Source organism: Parasteatoda tepidariorum, chromosome 5 (genome assembly GCF_043381705.1).
Source record: "Parasteatoda tepidariorum isolate YZ-2023 chromosome 5, CAS_Ptep_4.0, whole genome shotgun sequence".
NCBI lineage: Eukaryota > Metazoa > Arthropoda > Arachnida > Araneae > Theridiidae > Parasteatoda > Parasteatoda tepidariorum.
The window spans coordinates 52,256,388-52,274,563 of record NC_092208.1 but is presented as its reverse complement, the minus strand read 5'-3'; the positions used below and the strand labels follow the sequence as shown (position 1 = coordinate 52,274,563).

General features: G+C 29.4%; 1 protein-coding gene across 1 annotated transcript; it reads left to right on the top strand.

Moving 5' to 3' along the window:
- The first annotated feature begins 1,256 nt into the window (after window positions 1-1,256).
- On the top strand, window positions 1,257-17,753 carry LOC107449140 (protein phosphatase 19C). The gene is made up of 8 exons (XM_016064581.3): window positions 1,257-1,440; window positions 3,696-3,845; window positions 4,251-4,403; window positions 5,706-5,879; window positions 7,881-8,007; window positions 12,437-12,626; window positions 14,098-14,176; window positions 17,339-17,753. The coding sequence occupies exons 1-8, from the start codon at window positions 1,438-1,440 to the stop codon at window positions 17,387-17,389; spliced, it is 927 nt and encodes a 308-aa protein (XP_015920067.1). The 5' UTR covers window positions 1,257-1,437; the 3' UTR covers window positions 17,390-17,753.
- Window positions 17,754-18,176: the final 423 nt, after the last annotated feature.

Sequence of the window (18,176 nt, the reverse complement as noted above, 5' to 3'; positions counted from 1 at the left end):
TCTTTTACATCGTTTGGGCACAACGAGCGTCAAATATATTCCTTTTATTTATTTGTTTTTAAAACCAAAAATAGGATTATTAAAATAAGAGATTCATGGAATATTCTATTTTTATTCGGTTTTCGACTCTATTTGCCGATCACCAAATTTTTTGTTATTTGGTTCGTAGGATAGGGAAAAATGATGTCATATATCTAAGATCGATATCTTAGCTGCGAATTAATTTTTTTCATTAATCTTATTAATTGCCGCCTAATAGAATAACTAATTATTAAACCGTTATTAAGTAATATATTGGTAATCTTAGCAACAAAATAAATTTAATTTTTTATTTAAAGCAAATGAATTATATATATATATATATATATAAGCTAAGTATATATATATAGTCCCGCAGTGGACTGATCGTTAAGACACGGTTCTCATCAGATCACCGAAGTCAAGCATCACTGGCTACTGTCAATGTCTTTCTTTTGGAATATAGTTTTCAGTTCCACATAGTTTCCCAACTTAAAAGTTTTAATCTATTTAAAAATCATGACTTGTTGTTGTTGTAGTTCATTTACGTCGCACTAGAGCTGTACAATGGGCTATTGGCGACAGTCAGGGAAGCATTCCCGAGGATGATCCGAAGACATGCCATCATAATGTTGATCCTCGGCAGAAGGGCTGACACCCCGCTTCCGTAGCCCGATGAACTGCGAAGTCGAGCACTTTACGGTAGAACAGTTTAAAGAGGATCAGTACCGCACACCCTCGGTCCCTACGCAGACTGATCTAAGTGGTCCCCATCAGTTCACTGCGGGACTTGTAAATCATGACAAAAACTAACGTACTTCCTGCTTTTATAACTCTCCACTCTCTAATGGTGAAAGTATGCGAAGTGTTGCTATAAGTAAAGAGTTCAGCAGTACGTCTGCTGTCGCCCATTTTTTCGATCGCCAATATTTGCTTGTGTATTTCGCGGGTATATTTGCTTGTGTATTCATCAATTCACGCACACAAATACCTCAGGCAGTGAGAATGCCTCTTATAAGTGCATGTTTGTAATTCGATCTGCTTTAGATTCATGCATTTAATTACTCAGATATGCAGTTTGCACAAGCATAACCATCTTTTTTGTACTTATATGCGCCTGACGCACTTACGCAGGCGCGAATCGCATGCAGTGAAAATGCTTTCGCACGTTGTCAAGCTGAATGTGGCTAAGCTATTTAGGGCAACTAATAATTAATATTTACTTATAAATTTGTATTTGGCAACAATAGATCTTTTTTTCTGTGTGAGCTTGCTAGCGTATCTTGATATTAAATCGTCTTGGATAATGAAGAAGAAAAATCAATAAACTAAATATTTATTTACATTAATTATTTTTAGTCACCTGAATTATCCATTCTTTATATTTATTATTTAAACCTTAGGACGTTTTCAAGTTGAATGGTAAGACTTCGGGAATTTTCATTATTTGGTAGATTGTTATGTATATACAATAATAAGTGCATCGCATCCAATCTCATTCGTAATTTCCTGTTCTTTATTGCAGTTCATAACATCTTTCTGATTGATTTTTGTTCTTAATCTATTAATGAGTTTAATCATTCGGTAATAAATGTAAAATAAAATATTAAAAGTATAATTTGTAAACGTTAAACAATGGATCATATGCTGTAGGCTGTCAAATGCTTTTAACTAATTTGTTTGGATTATCTGTATTTGGGGACCCCCATATTTGTTTGAAATTGTTATTACTTGCTTTCATAGTTGTTGTTTTTGTTACTTTTACTTAAATAAATCAAATTATACGTGTCCCATCGTAATTTTTTCAGTAACTAATTTTAATAGGTTCATAGTTTATATTTATAATTTATAGTTAACTGCAGTTACAGGTCTCTGTTGTAAACACATCGAAAACAATTGTTTACTTGTTGCTTAAATTTTTTTGGACGAACTCATTTAATTCTCATAGTTTCACTTTTGTTTTAGAAAATGAAGGAATTATTTTCAATATTATCCAGTTGATTTTAAGAAACACTTCATTTAAAGTAGCAATTTTTAATTTCAAAACATGCATTCAGTGTCACTGATATATGCAATAGTTTTGCTGTATAATTAATAGAGTAATGATGTTTCACATTTTCTTAAAGAGTGGATACTGATTTGACTTGATTATTTAGAATATTTTATTGAAATAGAATTGTTAAACAATGTATTTTTATAAATTACACTTTTCAGTAATGGGTATATTTCTGTATTGGTACCTGTATTTTCTGCATTAGTGCCAATTATTTTTGCTAATGTGCCAGAGTTTTTTCTTCTAGTGGTTTGCCAGGATAGCTATGAATTATACCCTTCTAGTTGGTCCACTTCTTTGATTTTTTTATTTTATCTTTCTCTCATGCTACTGTAGGGTTGTCATCAAACTTTGGCCGTTTGGTGCACATACCAATTTAAAAATGTTCCTTGTTGATGATTACGAAAGCAATCGTACAAGTAGGAATATAATTTTAGTCATGTGTTTCTCTGTGAAATCAGTTTGTCTTTCTGAGTAATTTTGCTCTACTTTAACCACTAAATAATCATTGCCTACATAATTTTTCTCCCTTATAAATTTTTTAAGCGTAATTTTTGTTTTATTAATTTTTTAACTTTTAAGAACAACAATTTTTAATGTTTAGTTAAATACTTGTATTGTATAATGTTTAGTTAAATACTTGTATTAGTTAAATACTTGTATTGATTAATTTTAAGAACAACAATTTTTAATGTTTAGTTAAATACTTGTATTGATAAAATAGTATATATTATATTTTGTTTTTAATGTTTGAATGTAAAGTCTTGTATATAGAATTCTTTTTTATTATTTATCCTCAACTTTTACATTGCATTAAATGAGATTCTAAATTTTTATCAATTCTACTTTACTGATTAATTGCTTTCAAATTTCAAGATACATTTTTAAAGCAGCTGGTTACCTTACCAGATGATGCCATTGTATTGTAAAATTTCGTTTCAAAATTAATAAAAAGGTTAATTTTAAATGTGAGTTTCAATAAAAATGCTAGTGTTTTTTTCATTAAATTATGAAGTTATTATTTTTATATAGATTTTTAACTATTGTTTTGAGTATTACTAAGTTTTTCATTTGTGTTATTACTTAACTTATAAAAGTTTACTTTATAATAAAATCCTTTTAAAGAAAAGTGAACTACTAATAAATGATGTAGGCATTATACTTTCCTGCAATTTCGTAAGCTCTTTTCTTTTCGACCAGACTTTTACATTGACAATTAATGTAGGCTTATGACTAAGACACTCTGATTAATGTTATAGAATACATTATTTTGCTTTGGTATATATTAGCTTAAGTAATAGAAAAGAAATTAATATTAAAAAATTTTAATGAGTTTTAGGTGCTATGTAGTAATAGAAAACAAATGTCTCTAGGTTTTATTGCACCTAAGTCTTATCAGTGTCATTTATTTAATGTTGCTATTTAGATAAAGGTTCATTCCCTTTTCTATAGCAATTTCATTATTAAGTTTTCTGATATGATAGCAAAAAAGTAATTTTTATTAAGTTAATTTTTTTTTCATTTTATATTTAAAAATCTGCTTAAATAGGATATTATAAACCTGGTAGCCATCAATTTACCTCCTTGCTTTAAATTTCTAATATTTATGTGTGTACTTATTTAGATGGATGATTGTAGTGACTTAGATAGACAAATAGAGCAGTTAAGGAGATGTGAAATTATTAAAGAAAGTGAAGTTAAAGCTTTATGTGCTAAGGCAAGAGAAATACTTGTAGAAGAAAGTAATGTACAGAGGGTTGATTCTCCTGTTACAGTAAGATACATGTTAATTTTTTATTCTTAGTTATATTCTGCTAAAACGTGTTGTACTATTTTCACTATTGAAATTAGTGATTGCTGCTATATTTCCTTTATTTATTTGCATTAATTTATTCTTTTTAAAAGATATTACTGTTTTATCATAAATCAGTTTTATAATTAAAGATTTGAATTATTCAAACTCGGCTTTCTGATTATCAGAACTAGTAAGTATCATATAATTTCTATTTGTTTAAATTTTAGCTTTTCTTATAATACATTTAATTATTTTTACTCTTTTTCCACATTTTCCAGTGTCTTAGTAGAAATGGGTTTCTTTAGAAAAAAATTTCAGCCCTAAAAAAATTTTTATTTGCAGTATTTTTAGAATCTATGTTTAATTTATTGTTTAATTCATTAGGTGTGCGGTGATATTCATGGTCAATTTTATGATTTAAAAGAACTTTTCAAAGTTGGAGGAGATGTTCCCGATACAAATTATCTTTTTATGGGTGACTTTGTGGATCGTGGCTTTTACAGTGTAGAAACATTTCTTTTACTTTTGGCTCTAAAAGTAAGTTCATTTTTTCCCCCTACATTTTATTTGATCATAAACAACAAGATCTATTTGCTATATTTATTTCTCCTTTTAATATAACTGTTTTCAATAAATGCCTAACTATCTTTTAATATCTCAAGGATCTTGTTAAAATCTTTGTGTCTGACTATTCCCTGACCTTTATATTCACTGTTTGTTTTGTTGAGGATGCTGTAATGGATCTAATATTTTGAGTAGAGATTTGTTTTAAAATGTTTGATCAGTCTCTTAGTAATTAAAATGACTGAAAGTTGATTCTCACAGAATTTTCAAAACTGAACTGAGAAATCATTTAATATTTCATTTGTTAGTTGAGTTTGAAATTATGGAACCACTTTATTAATTGTAAGCGTAAAATTTTGATTAAGAAACATTAAACATAAGTACTATTTTTGCACAACATTAACCTTCAGATTGGCTCTTTGTAAGAATGAAAATCAATTAAAGTTCACTAATTTATTAATGTTTTATTTAGATTTTTTCCCCTGCCAACAATATTGTCTTCATTTATTTAATAAGTATTAAACTCTGCTGAAAGTAAGAAAATAATAATAATATACCATGTAAATTTTTTAGTTACCGCTATCACATCACATTAAACAAATTCTAAAAATAATGTCTAATCTTGTGATTTTGGAAGACTGATTCCCTTAGCCGTCTATTTTAAATAATATTGTGATTCACTTTCTGAATTCGTCTATTTTTGTCTTTTTTTTAAATTTTTAGAGGAGATGTTGAACATGTAATCCAATAGCTAAAAGTAGCCTATAAACTTAACTTCTCAACTGATTTAAATTAATAACAAAGCATTAAAAAAAGGTATTTGAAAATCTTTTTCTGTATTTGTTAAAATCTTGTATTTGTAAGAGTAATTTGCTGATCTAGTTTACAGCTTTTCTTAAAGTATCAGTGAGTATTTAAATTTACAAGTTTTTTTTTATTATGGCAATGGGTTCAGTGCTTAAGATTTGTAAAAATATAAATAAAGGTAAATAAAAAAAGTTCTAGAGTTTTAGTTTAAAGTTATACAACATTGTGGCAAAAAATATTTTGATTATTTTTTAAATTGTCTTGATTTTTTCTTTGGCCCACTACGAGGCCTGATATATGTAAGTGAGACATATTAGTTTATATAAGTACTCCTTGCATTTTTACAGTAGCATTGCTTTTTTGATGCTATTTGCTGATTGTTTTAGTTTTAGTGGCTTTTTATACAATAATGGCTATGGATCCTTGATTTTTAATATTGTCTTTGCTAATTTTTGTTTTATTTTTTAGGTTAGGTATCCGGATCGTATCACGCTAATTCGAGGGAATCATGAAAGCCGACAAATCACTCAAGTTTATGGATTCTATGATGAATGCTTAAGAAAATACGGGTCTGTAACAGTATGGAGATATTGCACTGAAATCTTCGACTATTTAAGTTTGTCTGCTGTAATTGATGGAAAAGTAAGTTCCTGTTTTTAAATTTTTTAATCTTAAAAAATTTTTTACTAATAAGGATTGAATTTTATATCCTTAAGTAGTTGCTTAATGCAGCAGTCCCTGAAAGGTGTACTGCTGAACCTTAGGGTTCTATGAAAAGTTAGAAGTTTCAAAATCTAATCAATAATCCATTATTTACTTAATATTTTGGTCATTTAAAGAAATCATTCAAATAAAATTATGGTGAAAACATATAGTTAAGTTTTTTTAAAAAAATATATTTATGTTTATTCTAATTATAAAAGTTAAAATAAATTACAAATACAATATTAATTTTTAAAGAATTACATTAATATTTTCCATTAAACTTTACGATTCAAAGTAAAATAACTAAATTCAACTGCAAAGGAATATGTTTTCCCGATAATCTTTCTCAACCTTCTTAACAATCCTTTATTTTGTTCATTTCAATGAAACCTAATTTATCTTGTTTTCATTTTATTCATTTTCAACTTATGCATACAAAAATTACCTCCAATCTAGATTTGCTACCGCTCCAGGCTTACAAATTCAACAGTCTTACATAAAATTTAATTTTTAAACCTATTATTGATAAAATGGATTAATTTCATTCTTCTCTTTAATAGTTTCAAAATAGTAATTAGCTTTTCTGTAACTGATTTGTAAGCTGTCTGCACCTGATGTTTGGTGAGTTGATTTTATTGCCAGTTACTTTTGGCACATTTTTCTTGGCACCACTTTAGTCTCATGCCGAGAATGGATTCAAGTTTTTCAGTCCTATAAATTCAATGTTCTATTATATTACAGTCATTTTTCAACAACATAAAACATGTATTTCCTAAATAAAAAAGTGGCAATTCTATATCAAATGTTAATCCCAGGCAACAGTTTAGTTACCAGTTTGCTGAAAATTAAACATAATCTGCTGTAATTAAAAGTTTGTCAAGTTTTATGTGGGTGTTTTACTGTGGGACTACACATGTGTCTTGTGTGATTGTATATACGATGGTTGCTGAATTTACATAGTGATAAGAATTTTTTTAAAAAAAAGGCGTATTCCTTCACTGACGTTTGACAAGTATCACTTTGTGTTGTCCATTGTTTCAAGAACTATCATGCAAAGACTAATATTTAACTTTTTCCATTTGTCCGAAATAACTCTGGATAGTAAACTGATTTTAAATTAAATGTTTCTTCCACATAAAAACGATTCAAATTTAAACTTAAAACTTGTGCATTATGTTCTGTTTTATTTCCTAGTATTTATTAATAAAATAAAGAAATATGTTGATTTTTTTGTGTTTTTTTCCTTCAAAATAATCGGTAAGGAAAGTGGTTAATAGTGTTAGCAAGAAAAGAAATATTTGAAAAACTTGTTCAGGGGGATAACAAACCAGTTCCGTCCTTTGGTTAACACTTTCACGGTTGCTAATAGATTTTATAAAGAAATTTAGGATTATGTCTAGGAAAGGGTTACAATTTAGGGTTCCAAAGCTGAAAAAAATAATAAATAAAAGCTGTTGGTCGAATAAATATAAATTTAGCTAATACTATCTGTGGTTCCTCCTAAAAGAACAAGTTCCTTGCAATTTTTCTGTTTCTGAAATTATCTACTTTTCTATATGTTTGTCACATTTTTATTTGTTTGTAATATTTATTTAATATTATTTATTATTGTATTCAATTGTGTACAGCTGTATATCATAATCAAATTTAAGGATCTGTCCAGACCGAATTTACTACCGTTTAGCGGTACCTTCACAAATTCAACTTTAGGAAAAACGGTAGTTTCTCAAAATACTTTTTCTTAAAATTTCATTTTTGTATTCCTTAAGAAATGATAAATCCATATTCTTGCCATATTTTAGTGTTCGATTTTTAAATATAATTTTTAATTTTTCACAAATTATGTCTAAATTTTCACAAAATAGGTACCTCTTAGAAAAGCCTAGACAGACCCCTGAGATTGAATATTTGATAGTAATTTCACTTTTTTTCTTTTAGATCTTTTGTGTACATGGAGGTTTATCTCCTTCTATTCAAACCTTAGATCAAATCCGAACTATTGACAGAAAACAAGAAGTTCCTCATGATGGCCCTATGTGTGACTTGTTATGGTCTGATCCAGAAGGTGATTTTTACTTGTAATATGTCACAAAAATAACTACAGTCAAACCGCGCTATAGTGAACCTTCAAGGGACTGAAATTTCGGTTCACTATAACCGGGAGTTCCCTAAATCCGTTACGCAGACAATTTAACTAATGGTTCCCAAACTCCTTCCTTTTATTACACATTATTCAAATAAATGACTGGAAAGCATTATATAGTAGCAAAAAATGTGTTATTTTTCATTACTCTTCGCCTTGAGTACAAAAAAAAAAAAAAATGAGTAATCTTTAGCTGATGAGCAATCCTCAACATCAGATATGGAAACACTCCCGACTCTCAGATAATTTTTCCTGAATTTCTGTTATTCCACTTTTTAAACCTGCCTAACCTGCCATTTGAACACATAAAAAGTAGTTTCATAAAATCGCGCAGCAAATTCATCGACATTTGTCCAGATAATGGAAAATTGCGGCTTCTTAGATTGGTGAACCACTTCAGTAATGCATCTTCAACATCCTTGTGATCTGCTTTTCTCAATTTTTTTCAGCCATCTAAATTTTTTTATGAGCAGAAATTATTAATTGCCTATTTTTCCATTTGTTACAAACTGCAAATTTGGGTAGTTCATATTCCCTGAAAATATCAACTTGACTGCATCAATTTTCAATTTTTCTGATTATGCCCATTTTATCATCAATGGAGAACGTTTTGCGTTTACTGCTCGCCATAGTTAAATTTGAAGCACTTGTTTACAGGATTTTTTTAACTGAACTGTTAGCAGAAAGGAGTTGAAATGAGGGCCCTATCAACATATATTAGTGTTCAAGCCTTTGACCAATAATTAATAATTACTCATTACTTTTGACAGACAATGCATATTGATCCCACTGACACCTTACAGGTGGATCATCTGCCTGAGTTGGAAACATCCGCTTGGCTTGTTTAGGGATGGGAAAGAGAGATAAAAGAAGCAAACAAGAAAAAATGCTTATCGCTACATTCCCCTCTATAGATGGTTCTGAAAATCGGTATATGTATTGATTTTGAAGTAGAAATTTCAAAATTATTACAAAAAAAAAAGTGGGGAAAAAAATCTGTCGAAGACAGAGAAAAGTTCATTATATCCAGCTTCCTCACTTTTTTTTCTCCACTATATCCACAAAAAATAACATACGTGTATAGCAAGGCATGGGACCGAACATTTCGTTCACTATATCCGGCAGTTTACTATAAGCCGTGTTCACTATAGCGGGGTTTGACTGTATTTTGAATTGCTACAGTTTGGTAATGTTATTATTTATTATCAGACTTAATAGAAACTATCTTCTGTGATTAATGTTTTTTTACAGGATTTTGTGTTTTTAATCATGCGTAAATTGGCCTATCTTCAAAAAATCAGTATAGAAAATTCAGCTTTGATTTTTCTTTCAATAAAGGTAGTGCAAAAAGTTTCTTTCTATAAAGGTGGTGCTGAAAGTTTCTATTAAATAAAGGTAGTGCTAAAAATTTCTCTCAATTTAAAGAAGTGCAAAAAGTTTTTTTTCTCATTAAAGGTTGTGCGAAANACATCCATTTTCAATTTTTCTGACTATGCCCATTTTATCATCAATGGAGAACATTTTGCGTTTACTGCTCGCCATAGTTAAATTTGAAGCACTTGTTTACAGGATTTTTTTAACTGAACTGTTAGCAGAAGGGAGTTGATTGAGGGCCCTATCAACACATATTAGTGTTCAACCCTTTGACCAATAATTAATAATTACTCATTCTCTTTGACAGAAAATGCATATTGATCCCACTGACACCTTACAGGTGGATCATCTGCCTGAGTTGGAAACATCCGCTTGGTTTGTTTAGGGATGGGAAAGAGAGATAAAAGTAGCAAACAAGAAAAAATGCTTATCGCTACATTCCCCTCTATAGATGGTTCTGAAAATCGGTATATGTATTGATTTTGAAGTAGAAATTTCCAAAATTATTACAAAAAAAAAATGGGGAAAAAATCAGTCGAAGACAGAGAAAAGTTCATTATATCCACAAAAAATAACATTATACGTGTATAGCAAGGCATGGGACCGAACATTTCGTTCACTATATTCGGCAGTTCACTATAAGCCGTGTTCACTATCGCGGAGTTTGACTGTATTTTGAATTGCTACAGTTTGGTAATGTTATTATTTTTAGACTTAATAGAAACTATCTTCCATGATTAATGTTTTTATACAGGATTTTGTGTTTTTAATCATGCGTAAATTGGCCTATCTTCAAAAAATCAGTATAGAAAATTCAGCTTTGATTTTTCTTTCAATAAAGGTAGTGCAAAAAGTTTCTTTCTATAAAGGTGGTGCTGAAAGTTTCTATTAAATAAAGGTAGTGCTAAAAATTTCTCTCAATTTAAGGAAGTGCAAAAAGTTTTTTTTCTCATTAAAGGTTGTGCGAAAGGTTTCTCAAAGGTTCAAAAATAGTGCCCCCGCTCTCTTTTAAGAGTGATAAATTTTTCTTACAACTACAGTAGGGAACCATTTATCCGGTATCCAGATGACTGGGAAGAATTTTGCTTGGTTTTCCCGCTATTTTAAAGTACTATAACGATTATATATATATAAAAAAAAACAACCAAATTTGACTCATCCTTAAAGTTGAGTAGAGGGAAAGAGAGAAATTCTTCTCCTCACTTGCCCAGAGGAACTTCAGTTCTTCCCCTGACCTTGAAGATCATTAGATCCAGAGGGGGCAGGGAAGGGACAAATGTTTTATTTTCTCCTGTGTTTATTTTCTTTTTCTGATAAGCTGCCATCAATCAAACTTAAAGGAGTTTCAAGCTGATTTCGTTTTCTCTTTGATTTACAAGGGGGTGCGGAAAATGCAGTGCACAGGCATAGCAATGAATGTTTGAGTTAAGGAACTTGAAACATCTGGCTAAGAGTATTGATTTTAAAGGTGAAATGTGAGATTTATTTTAAATCATCCACTTCAGTTACTCAGTTTTGTTATTTATTATAGTGAATTGTTTTATTATTTCGGATAATGCATTAATTAATCACCAGTTCATCTATTTGACATCAATTAGCAAAACAATATTTTTTTGTTGAATAAATTCTGATTTCTTAGAAATGCGATATCATTAGCAAGTTTTTCTTGATGTGCAATCACATCTGCTTTCCTTAAAAATAATCTTTTAATAAAAAATAAAATAAAAGGAGAAGATTGTTTATTAATTTAAGCATATAATTATTTGTTAATAATAGCAGGTGATTATTTTATAAAGAAGATAGTAGTTTTTTTTTTTTTTTTTTAAATTTTGATTCTGTTTGTATCAGAGCTAAAGAGGAAAAAAAAATTGTTCTTAGTTCTGAAATACAATTTTAACATTGAGAATCACAGTTTTCTTTGTTAATGCTTATGTCTTATCGTACAGGAAAAAAGTTACAACAAAAGAATAAAGTCTATTAGAAATGTTTCATTAAAATGCTGCACTGTAGATACAGAAAATGAGCAAAAATGAAACAAGTAAAAAAAAAAAAAGTACTCAATTTTTAAAACGTAAAGTGTTAAATAAGTGACGAAATTGACTTGCCTGAATATAGTTGTAAAAGAAAAAAATCAGTATTACATAACTCATGGTTCAGTATAAAGTAATCTAGTTTCATTCTTTAAATTTAGCTTTTCTATTTGTCCTTCATAGGATAAATTAAAAAGTTTTGTAACTTAATAAATATGTGTAAAAACAATTCCTAATAATACGATTTTAGATTATTCTTTGTTTAGTCTATTCAGATTCCCCTTCTCCCCCCCCCCAAAGAAATTTTGTTGAAAAATACTTTTCCAAATAATACTCTGCCGCATATCTGGCCAATTAATCGACCAACCGAATATTCAGGAAAAGGGCCGAATATTTACGTTCGAGAGAAGAAGTTCAATATTTTCCTTGTTGTAATTGCCTACTTTTGCCCTATTGTCTATGCTAAGAGTTTCACCCTAACACTAAAATTTAAATAAAATGCAAATTCCTTTAAAACTCATTTTACTTCAAAAATGAATTATTAATTTCAATTAATGACAATACTCACTGTAATGACTTATTAGTGCTAACAGAGGTAAAAAGTGCAAAGCAAACTTCACGGTTGTGAAAACTTTGAAAGGGTACTAAAAATTGTGCTATTGGCACCATCTTGTACAACTTTTGTGTATAAGTGTTGCTAAATAAGTTGTTGGACACACTGCAATAATATAGACACGCACAGCGTTGGACACACAGCAAATATTCCTGGTAGCGGTGTTATTTCATCTATTAAGGCATCAATTTCTTTCCCTTCTTCATAAAACTACTTGCATGAAAACTCTTTTATTTTTATATTTTACTTATCTTTTGAATTTTAAGAAATTCAAATTCTCCTATTTTAAACTTAGAAAAAAAAAAGTAATTTATATATTTTTTAATGTTTCTAGATACTCAAGGCTGGGGAGTTAGTCCAAGAGGTGCTGGTTACTTGTTTGGAAGTGATGTTGTGGCCCAGTTCAATACTGCTAATGATATTGATATGATTTGTAGAGCACATCAATTGGTCATGGAAGGCTACAAATGGCATTTCAACGAAACTGTTCTAACAGTGTGGTCGGCCCCTAATTATTGTTACAGGTGCAGTTTTATTCATTATTTTTTCAGAAAAAGTGTTTTATTAATTTCTTAAAATTTCTTAAACTTTCTGTGGTTTAAATGTAGAATAATTTGTTTTCTAGTACAGTGGTGATTGTATTTCAGGTGTGCCTCGGAATTTCGGGTTTTTAATATCATTCTCCAAGGTCTAAATACTAGAAGCAGTGTATGTGATTTTTCCGAGAATATTTTTCAGAATTCCGCATATTGCGGACTCCTTCAAATCAAAAACTTATAAGCCAATAAAATTCTGAAACTTTTACTGAATCCTGTTAACGAGGCATTTACCTACACGGGATTCTTCCGCCAATTTAATTCTTTTGGTTTGATGGATTTTTACCATTTGAATATTTGGAACTGTGCTACTAATATTGCGAATCGTGATTATTTTAAGAAGTACGTTTTTTCTTGAATTAGTTACTATAAAGGTGTGATATTCTTTGTTAGTAAGTAATTTTATTAAAAATGTTAGTTCAAAAAATAATGTTGATTACAAAATGTTTGGCATATAAATTGATATCTGGATATCGATTTTTTGAACATAAAATTTTCAAGTATTTTCACTTTTTGTCACAATCACCCCTGTCCTAGCACTAAAATCTTAGTATTCTCAATGCTAATACTGAAGTGGACTTCTTTTCTGTACTATTTCTTATTTATAATATGTATTTATAGTTTTTCTTTGCCACTTCAATTACAAAATATTTATTTCAATTTCTGTTTCTTATGTGAATATTTATTTCTATTTCTGCTATGGTATGTGGCAGGGTAATACATTAGTGAAGTAATGTAAAAGACCACCAACAAGCAGCTTGAAACCTGAAACAAATGCCAAAATGTTCAGTCAAAAACATTTTGTTGAAAACTTAAGGGCAAAAACAAATTATAAATTTTATCATTTCTGCCAAACTGCTGTTTAAAAAAACATAGACAAGCAGTTTGAAATATGAAACAAATGACAAAATGTTAAAGTACCAAAGTACATTTTTTAGTACCAAAAACAAATTATAAATTGTACCATTTCTTATCTGTGAATAATATTCAAATTTTAATCACGATACTTCCTTACTAAATTTGTTTAAAAATTATATTTTATTATTTTTAAAATATTTTGCTTAATCGAATTATTTAACACATAAAAAGTGTAATTTTATTAAATAAATGAAGCTGAAAGAGTAATTGTTTATAATGGTCAATTGGATTCCCCCTCTCACAATCAACTACTAGAAGTTCTCTCATTTTTGTTGTGCAAAATTTTAAAAATTGTGTACCGTTTTAGGTGCTGTCTTTATCGTCAGACTTGGGTCTAAATCTAATAATCATTAGTTTGTTGAAGCCTTATATGTTTTGTTGGTTTGCCTGGAAGTTTATTTTTACTAAATGGATAATTTACTCTTTCAAATCTAAGAATAGTTCTGCTTATTAATTTTTTTTTTACTGTACTCATTTGTAGGTGTGGGAATGTTGCAGCTATTTTGGAATTGGATGAACACTTGCAGAGAGAGTTCACAATATTTGAAGCTGCTCCTCAAGTAATTACTTTTTTATAAATTTAAGTGTTTGAAAACATTTTTATACTGTTGTTTCTTTATCAAAAGCATATACAGGGTGCATAGCGTTTTTAAAAAGTACTTAATTTTCCTCTTTTCAAAATGAGATTTTTCCTTTACTATGTTGATTTTCGCTTCGAATTACGCAAAAGCGTGGTTTTCACATTATTCTAATCAACTTTTTCACAATTAAGTCACCCCGTTTTCACAATTAATTAATTCACGTTTTCACAATTAATTCGTGCTTAAAAATATTTTTTGAGTGCTTAAAAAGTGCTTATTTTTTTTGAATAATTTGGCTATACACCCTGATATATTCTGAGCAATAACGTATTTTTTGTGTGGTTTTTGCCTGTCTGATTGATAACTTTAAACTAAAATCTTATGTCAGCAAAATTGTGTTTATTTACTATATTTTATAATTAATTTGAAATATTTTTATATTTCTTGTTTGTGTGCTGAAGGAAACAGAACAATATCTACAATAACTACACATTTTATGAAAAAATTAAAATAACTTGTGCACAGTTTACCCAGAAAGTTGCACTATAAAATACTTAATGTCATGTAATATTTTAGCCCATGAGAATTGTGAATGAGTCATTCTTAGGTATTTGTGTTCCAATTGCAATGAAATGAAGCAGTTTTATAATAAGTATAGTTTGTCTAAGCTAAGAACTCCTCCCGCCACAAAGTCTGAGGCCGTCTGGTGCTATGAAAACAAGAATGGGACATTTAAGAGAGGGTAGCTTCTCTCTTGGACTAACACAATAGACCAAAGAAAGAGATTCCCTTCTCTCGCCGACCCGAGCCGAAACCACTCTAAAACAGTGACCCCACACCCCTACTTGAAATAGTCATGCCTCGTTACCATAGTCACTGCCACAGGTCAAGACGAATGTCTGGGCAGGGTGCGTAGCATTTGTAAAAAGTACTTAAAGGTGCTTTTTTGGGTATTTTGTTTTTAAAAGCTTTTAAAGGTGCTTTTTTCAGCTGGCGTTTTTAAAAAGTGCTTTTTTTCCGAATAATTTTTTTTTCTCCCTTCAGTGATATCTGGTGGATCCCATGCATTTCACGAAAAATGGGGAGTTTGCTACGTTATCATTTACGCGGACTTCATGTCGTACCCACGTTATGACTTGCGCATGCGCGCACACTTGAAACCGAAACCCGAGTGCTCCAATTCGGATAGAGAATATCAGATCCTTATGAAATGTTTTTCCTTTTAATTTATTTTAATTTTGTTCTTGTTTATTTTATTTTACTTCTAACACTTTTTTTGACGTAGGGGGTAAGGGTACTTTTGTTCTGAGTTCAGGGTCAAGTTGAATTCACTCGGTGATGTGGGAAAGTACTGATTGTTTCGATTTACGCCCGTTTCTTTTTGTTTTTTTTAAACGCTAAAACTGTTTATAGAAAGTTTTTTGTTTTTCAATAATATCATTGATTGAATATGAATTTTTTGAGTGCTTGAAAACTTTTGTAAAGTCCTTGAAAAGTTTTTAAAAAGTGCTTATTTTTGATTCAAAGATTTGGCTACGCACCCTGTCTGGGGAGTACTTATTTTAGACAAACTTTATAGGGTAAACTAACCAGTGAAGGTCCAGAGAAGTCTATTTGACCAGGTAATCCAAAACATTGCTAGATCACTTCCTATTATTTGGCAGTAAGCTATTGTTACCAATCAATCTAAAGAAAATCTTTCAAATTCTTCTTTTTAATCAATATATATGAAATGTTCCTTCACTGGGTAGTGTTCCTTCACTGGTTGGTTTACCCTACTCTGTGTATTTGTTTGTTTCCTGCAAATAAGTATTCCATTGTATTCTTTGATTTTTTTTTAACTACTGTTTCTTAACAACTTATTTTATATTCTAATCCTGAGGAATTTTATGAGTATCATTTATAAGTACTGTTTTAAGTATTTAAATTGTGATTAAATATAATCAGGGTTTTTCCCTTGGGGGACTATTTCGTCTAAATGAAAAGCAAAGCTGCTAATTTTAAGTTTTGTTGTTCATAGATTAAAAGAGCTTATTATATATATAAATAATGTAAAAAAGCAAATTCAAGTTTTAAACTGAATAGGAAATGAAATTTTTGAAATTAGAAGTATTTTTTGTAAAAATGCACATTAAATTTTTCCATTTTAACGTGGTCTCCGATTTTTTTATATTTTATATCCCTTTAATTATTCGTACATAACTTGTCTTTTTAATACATATAGTTTTCAGAATAGCTTAACTTTTTCTTCATTAGATAAAGGAATATTCTTACAAATTAAATTTGTCCATTAACAAGAATGAGGTTTCTTTATGTGAATGCAATGACTTCATTATTTGGTTTCTCATAAAATACTTCATTATGAATGTTTTTCAGTATAGCAAACCAGTTTTGTAATGCTATTAGATAGGTATAGCTGCCAACTCTACTGGATTTTTCAGTAGACTACTGAATTTTGCCAGTATCTCCTAGTTTACTAGTTTCATAAAAATTCCCTTTGTTTTTGTACCTTTCAGGAAAAAATTGAGTAAGTTTCCTAAAAATTCCCTATTGAAATAGATTATTGCTTGCTTGAATAATTAAACTAATATAACTAATACATGATGAGGCGAGTCTTTTTTATAGAAATCAATATAAAACTTTTTTTGTTCTAAAATTTTCATCTTATTTTTATTCAGAATATAAGTCTGCAAAAGAAAAGAAGAAAAAATTATTTGCTTTTGTATTTTTTTCAGCTATTTTATTTCTTTAACTCTTTCATTACTTTGTTTTTTAAATTTAAAACCTATAATTATGAAGATGTAGAGCATAACGTCCTTATACCTATCATTTCAATTAATATTATAATGCTTTTTTAAATGTATCGTTTTTTTTCCGTAGAAAATAGTAACATCGTTAAGACATAAAAAATTATTGGAATTGATCATGAATTTGAAAATTTAAAATTTAGCAGATGCCCTGTATATGGTAGAGAAAGAAACATACTGTTCACAAGTTTGCTTATTAACAAAAATGGTGGAGGGCTATTAAGTAGATATGACAGATTCTTATTTTGGTATACTAAGTAACATTTAAGAATTTGGATCTTTTTTGGAAAAAATGCTCTTTTTATTTTTAATTATACATGATTTTTGTTTGCAGGAGACCAGAGGAATTCCTACTAAGAAGCCTCAACCAGATTACTTTTTATAAAAGGTGAATCTTCTGTCATTGGTCCATTTTTTTTAGTTAACTGGTAATCATAGTTGCTTGCATGATCCAATCTCATGTACAGCCTCACTTGTGTTAATAGAAGAAGGAAAAAAAAAAAAAATAGGAACATGTTTTGAGACTGTGCCACTTGAACTATGAAAATTACTCAAAAAGGAAAAGATGTACAGCTGCCATGCGTGTTTCTCTTGGAAATATATTTTATCTTGAGTATTAAATTGTAATTTTTTTAAAAAAAGAATTGTCTTGTAAATATGTCTGTTAGTATTTCATTTTATTCTTACTCTTGTACAATCTTTTACATGTCAATGAAATTTGAAATAAAATCTCAGTATGATTAATATCATTTTTGCAACAGCTACTTTTATTTGGAACTCTTTCCTCCTAATTTATGTTTACTTTGTGTCAAAAGCTCCAGTCTTGCCAGGGGGGATCCAGAAATTTTTCCTGGGAAGGGTCATAGACTCAGTTTCCCCCCCCCCCCCACAATTAATTTTTTATATAAAATTTTATTTTTTTAAATAGTATTTTTGAAAAAAAAATAAGCGGGTTTTTCTTAAAATTCTCAACAACATATTGATTGATGGGTACAAATCGATGTAACAACAGGCATTAATAATCTAGGAAAGATCGTTGGGCACTTCAAGTCCTACTTCTTATTTAATTTTTTTCATAATGAACAATAGAACAATACATAAATAATTCAAGTATTNCAGATCTCCCCCCCCCCCCACAATAAATTTTTTATATAAAATTTTATTTTTTTAAA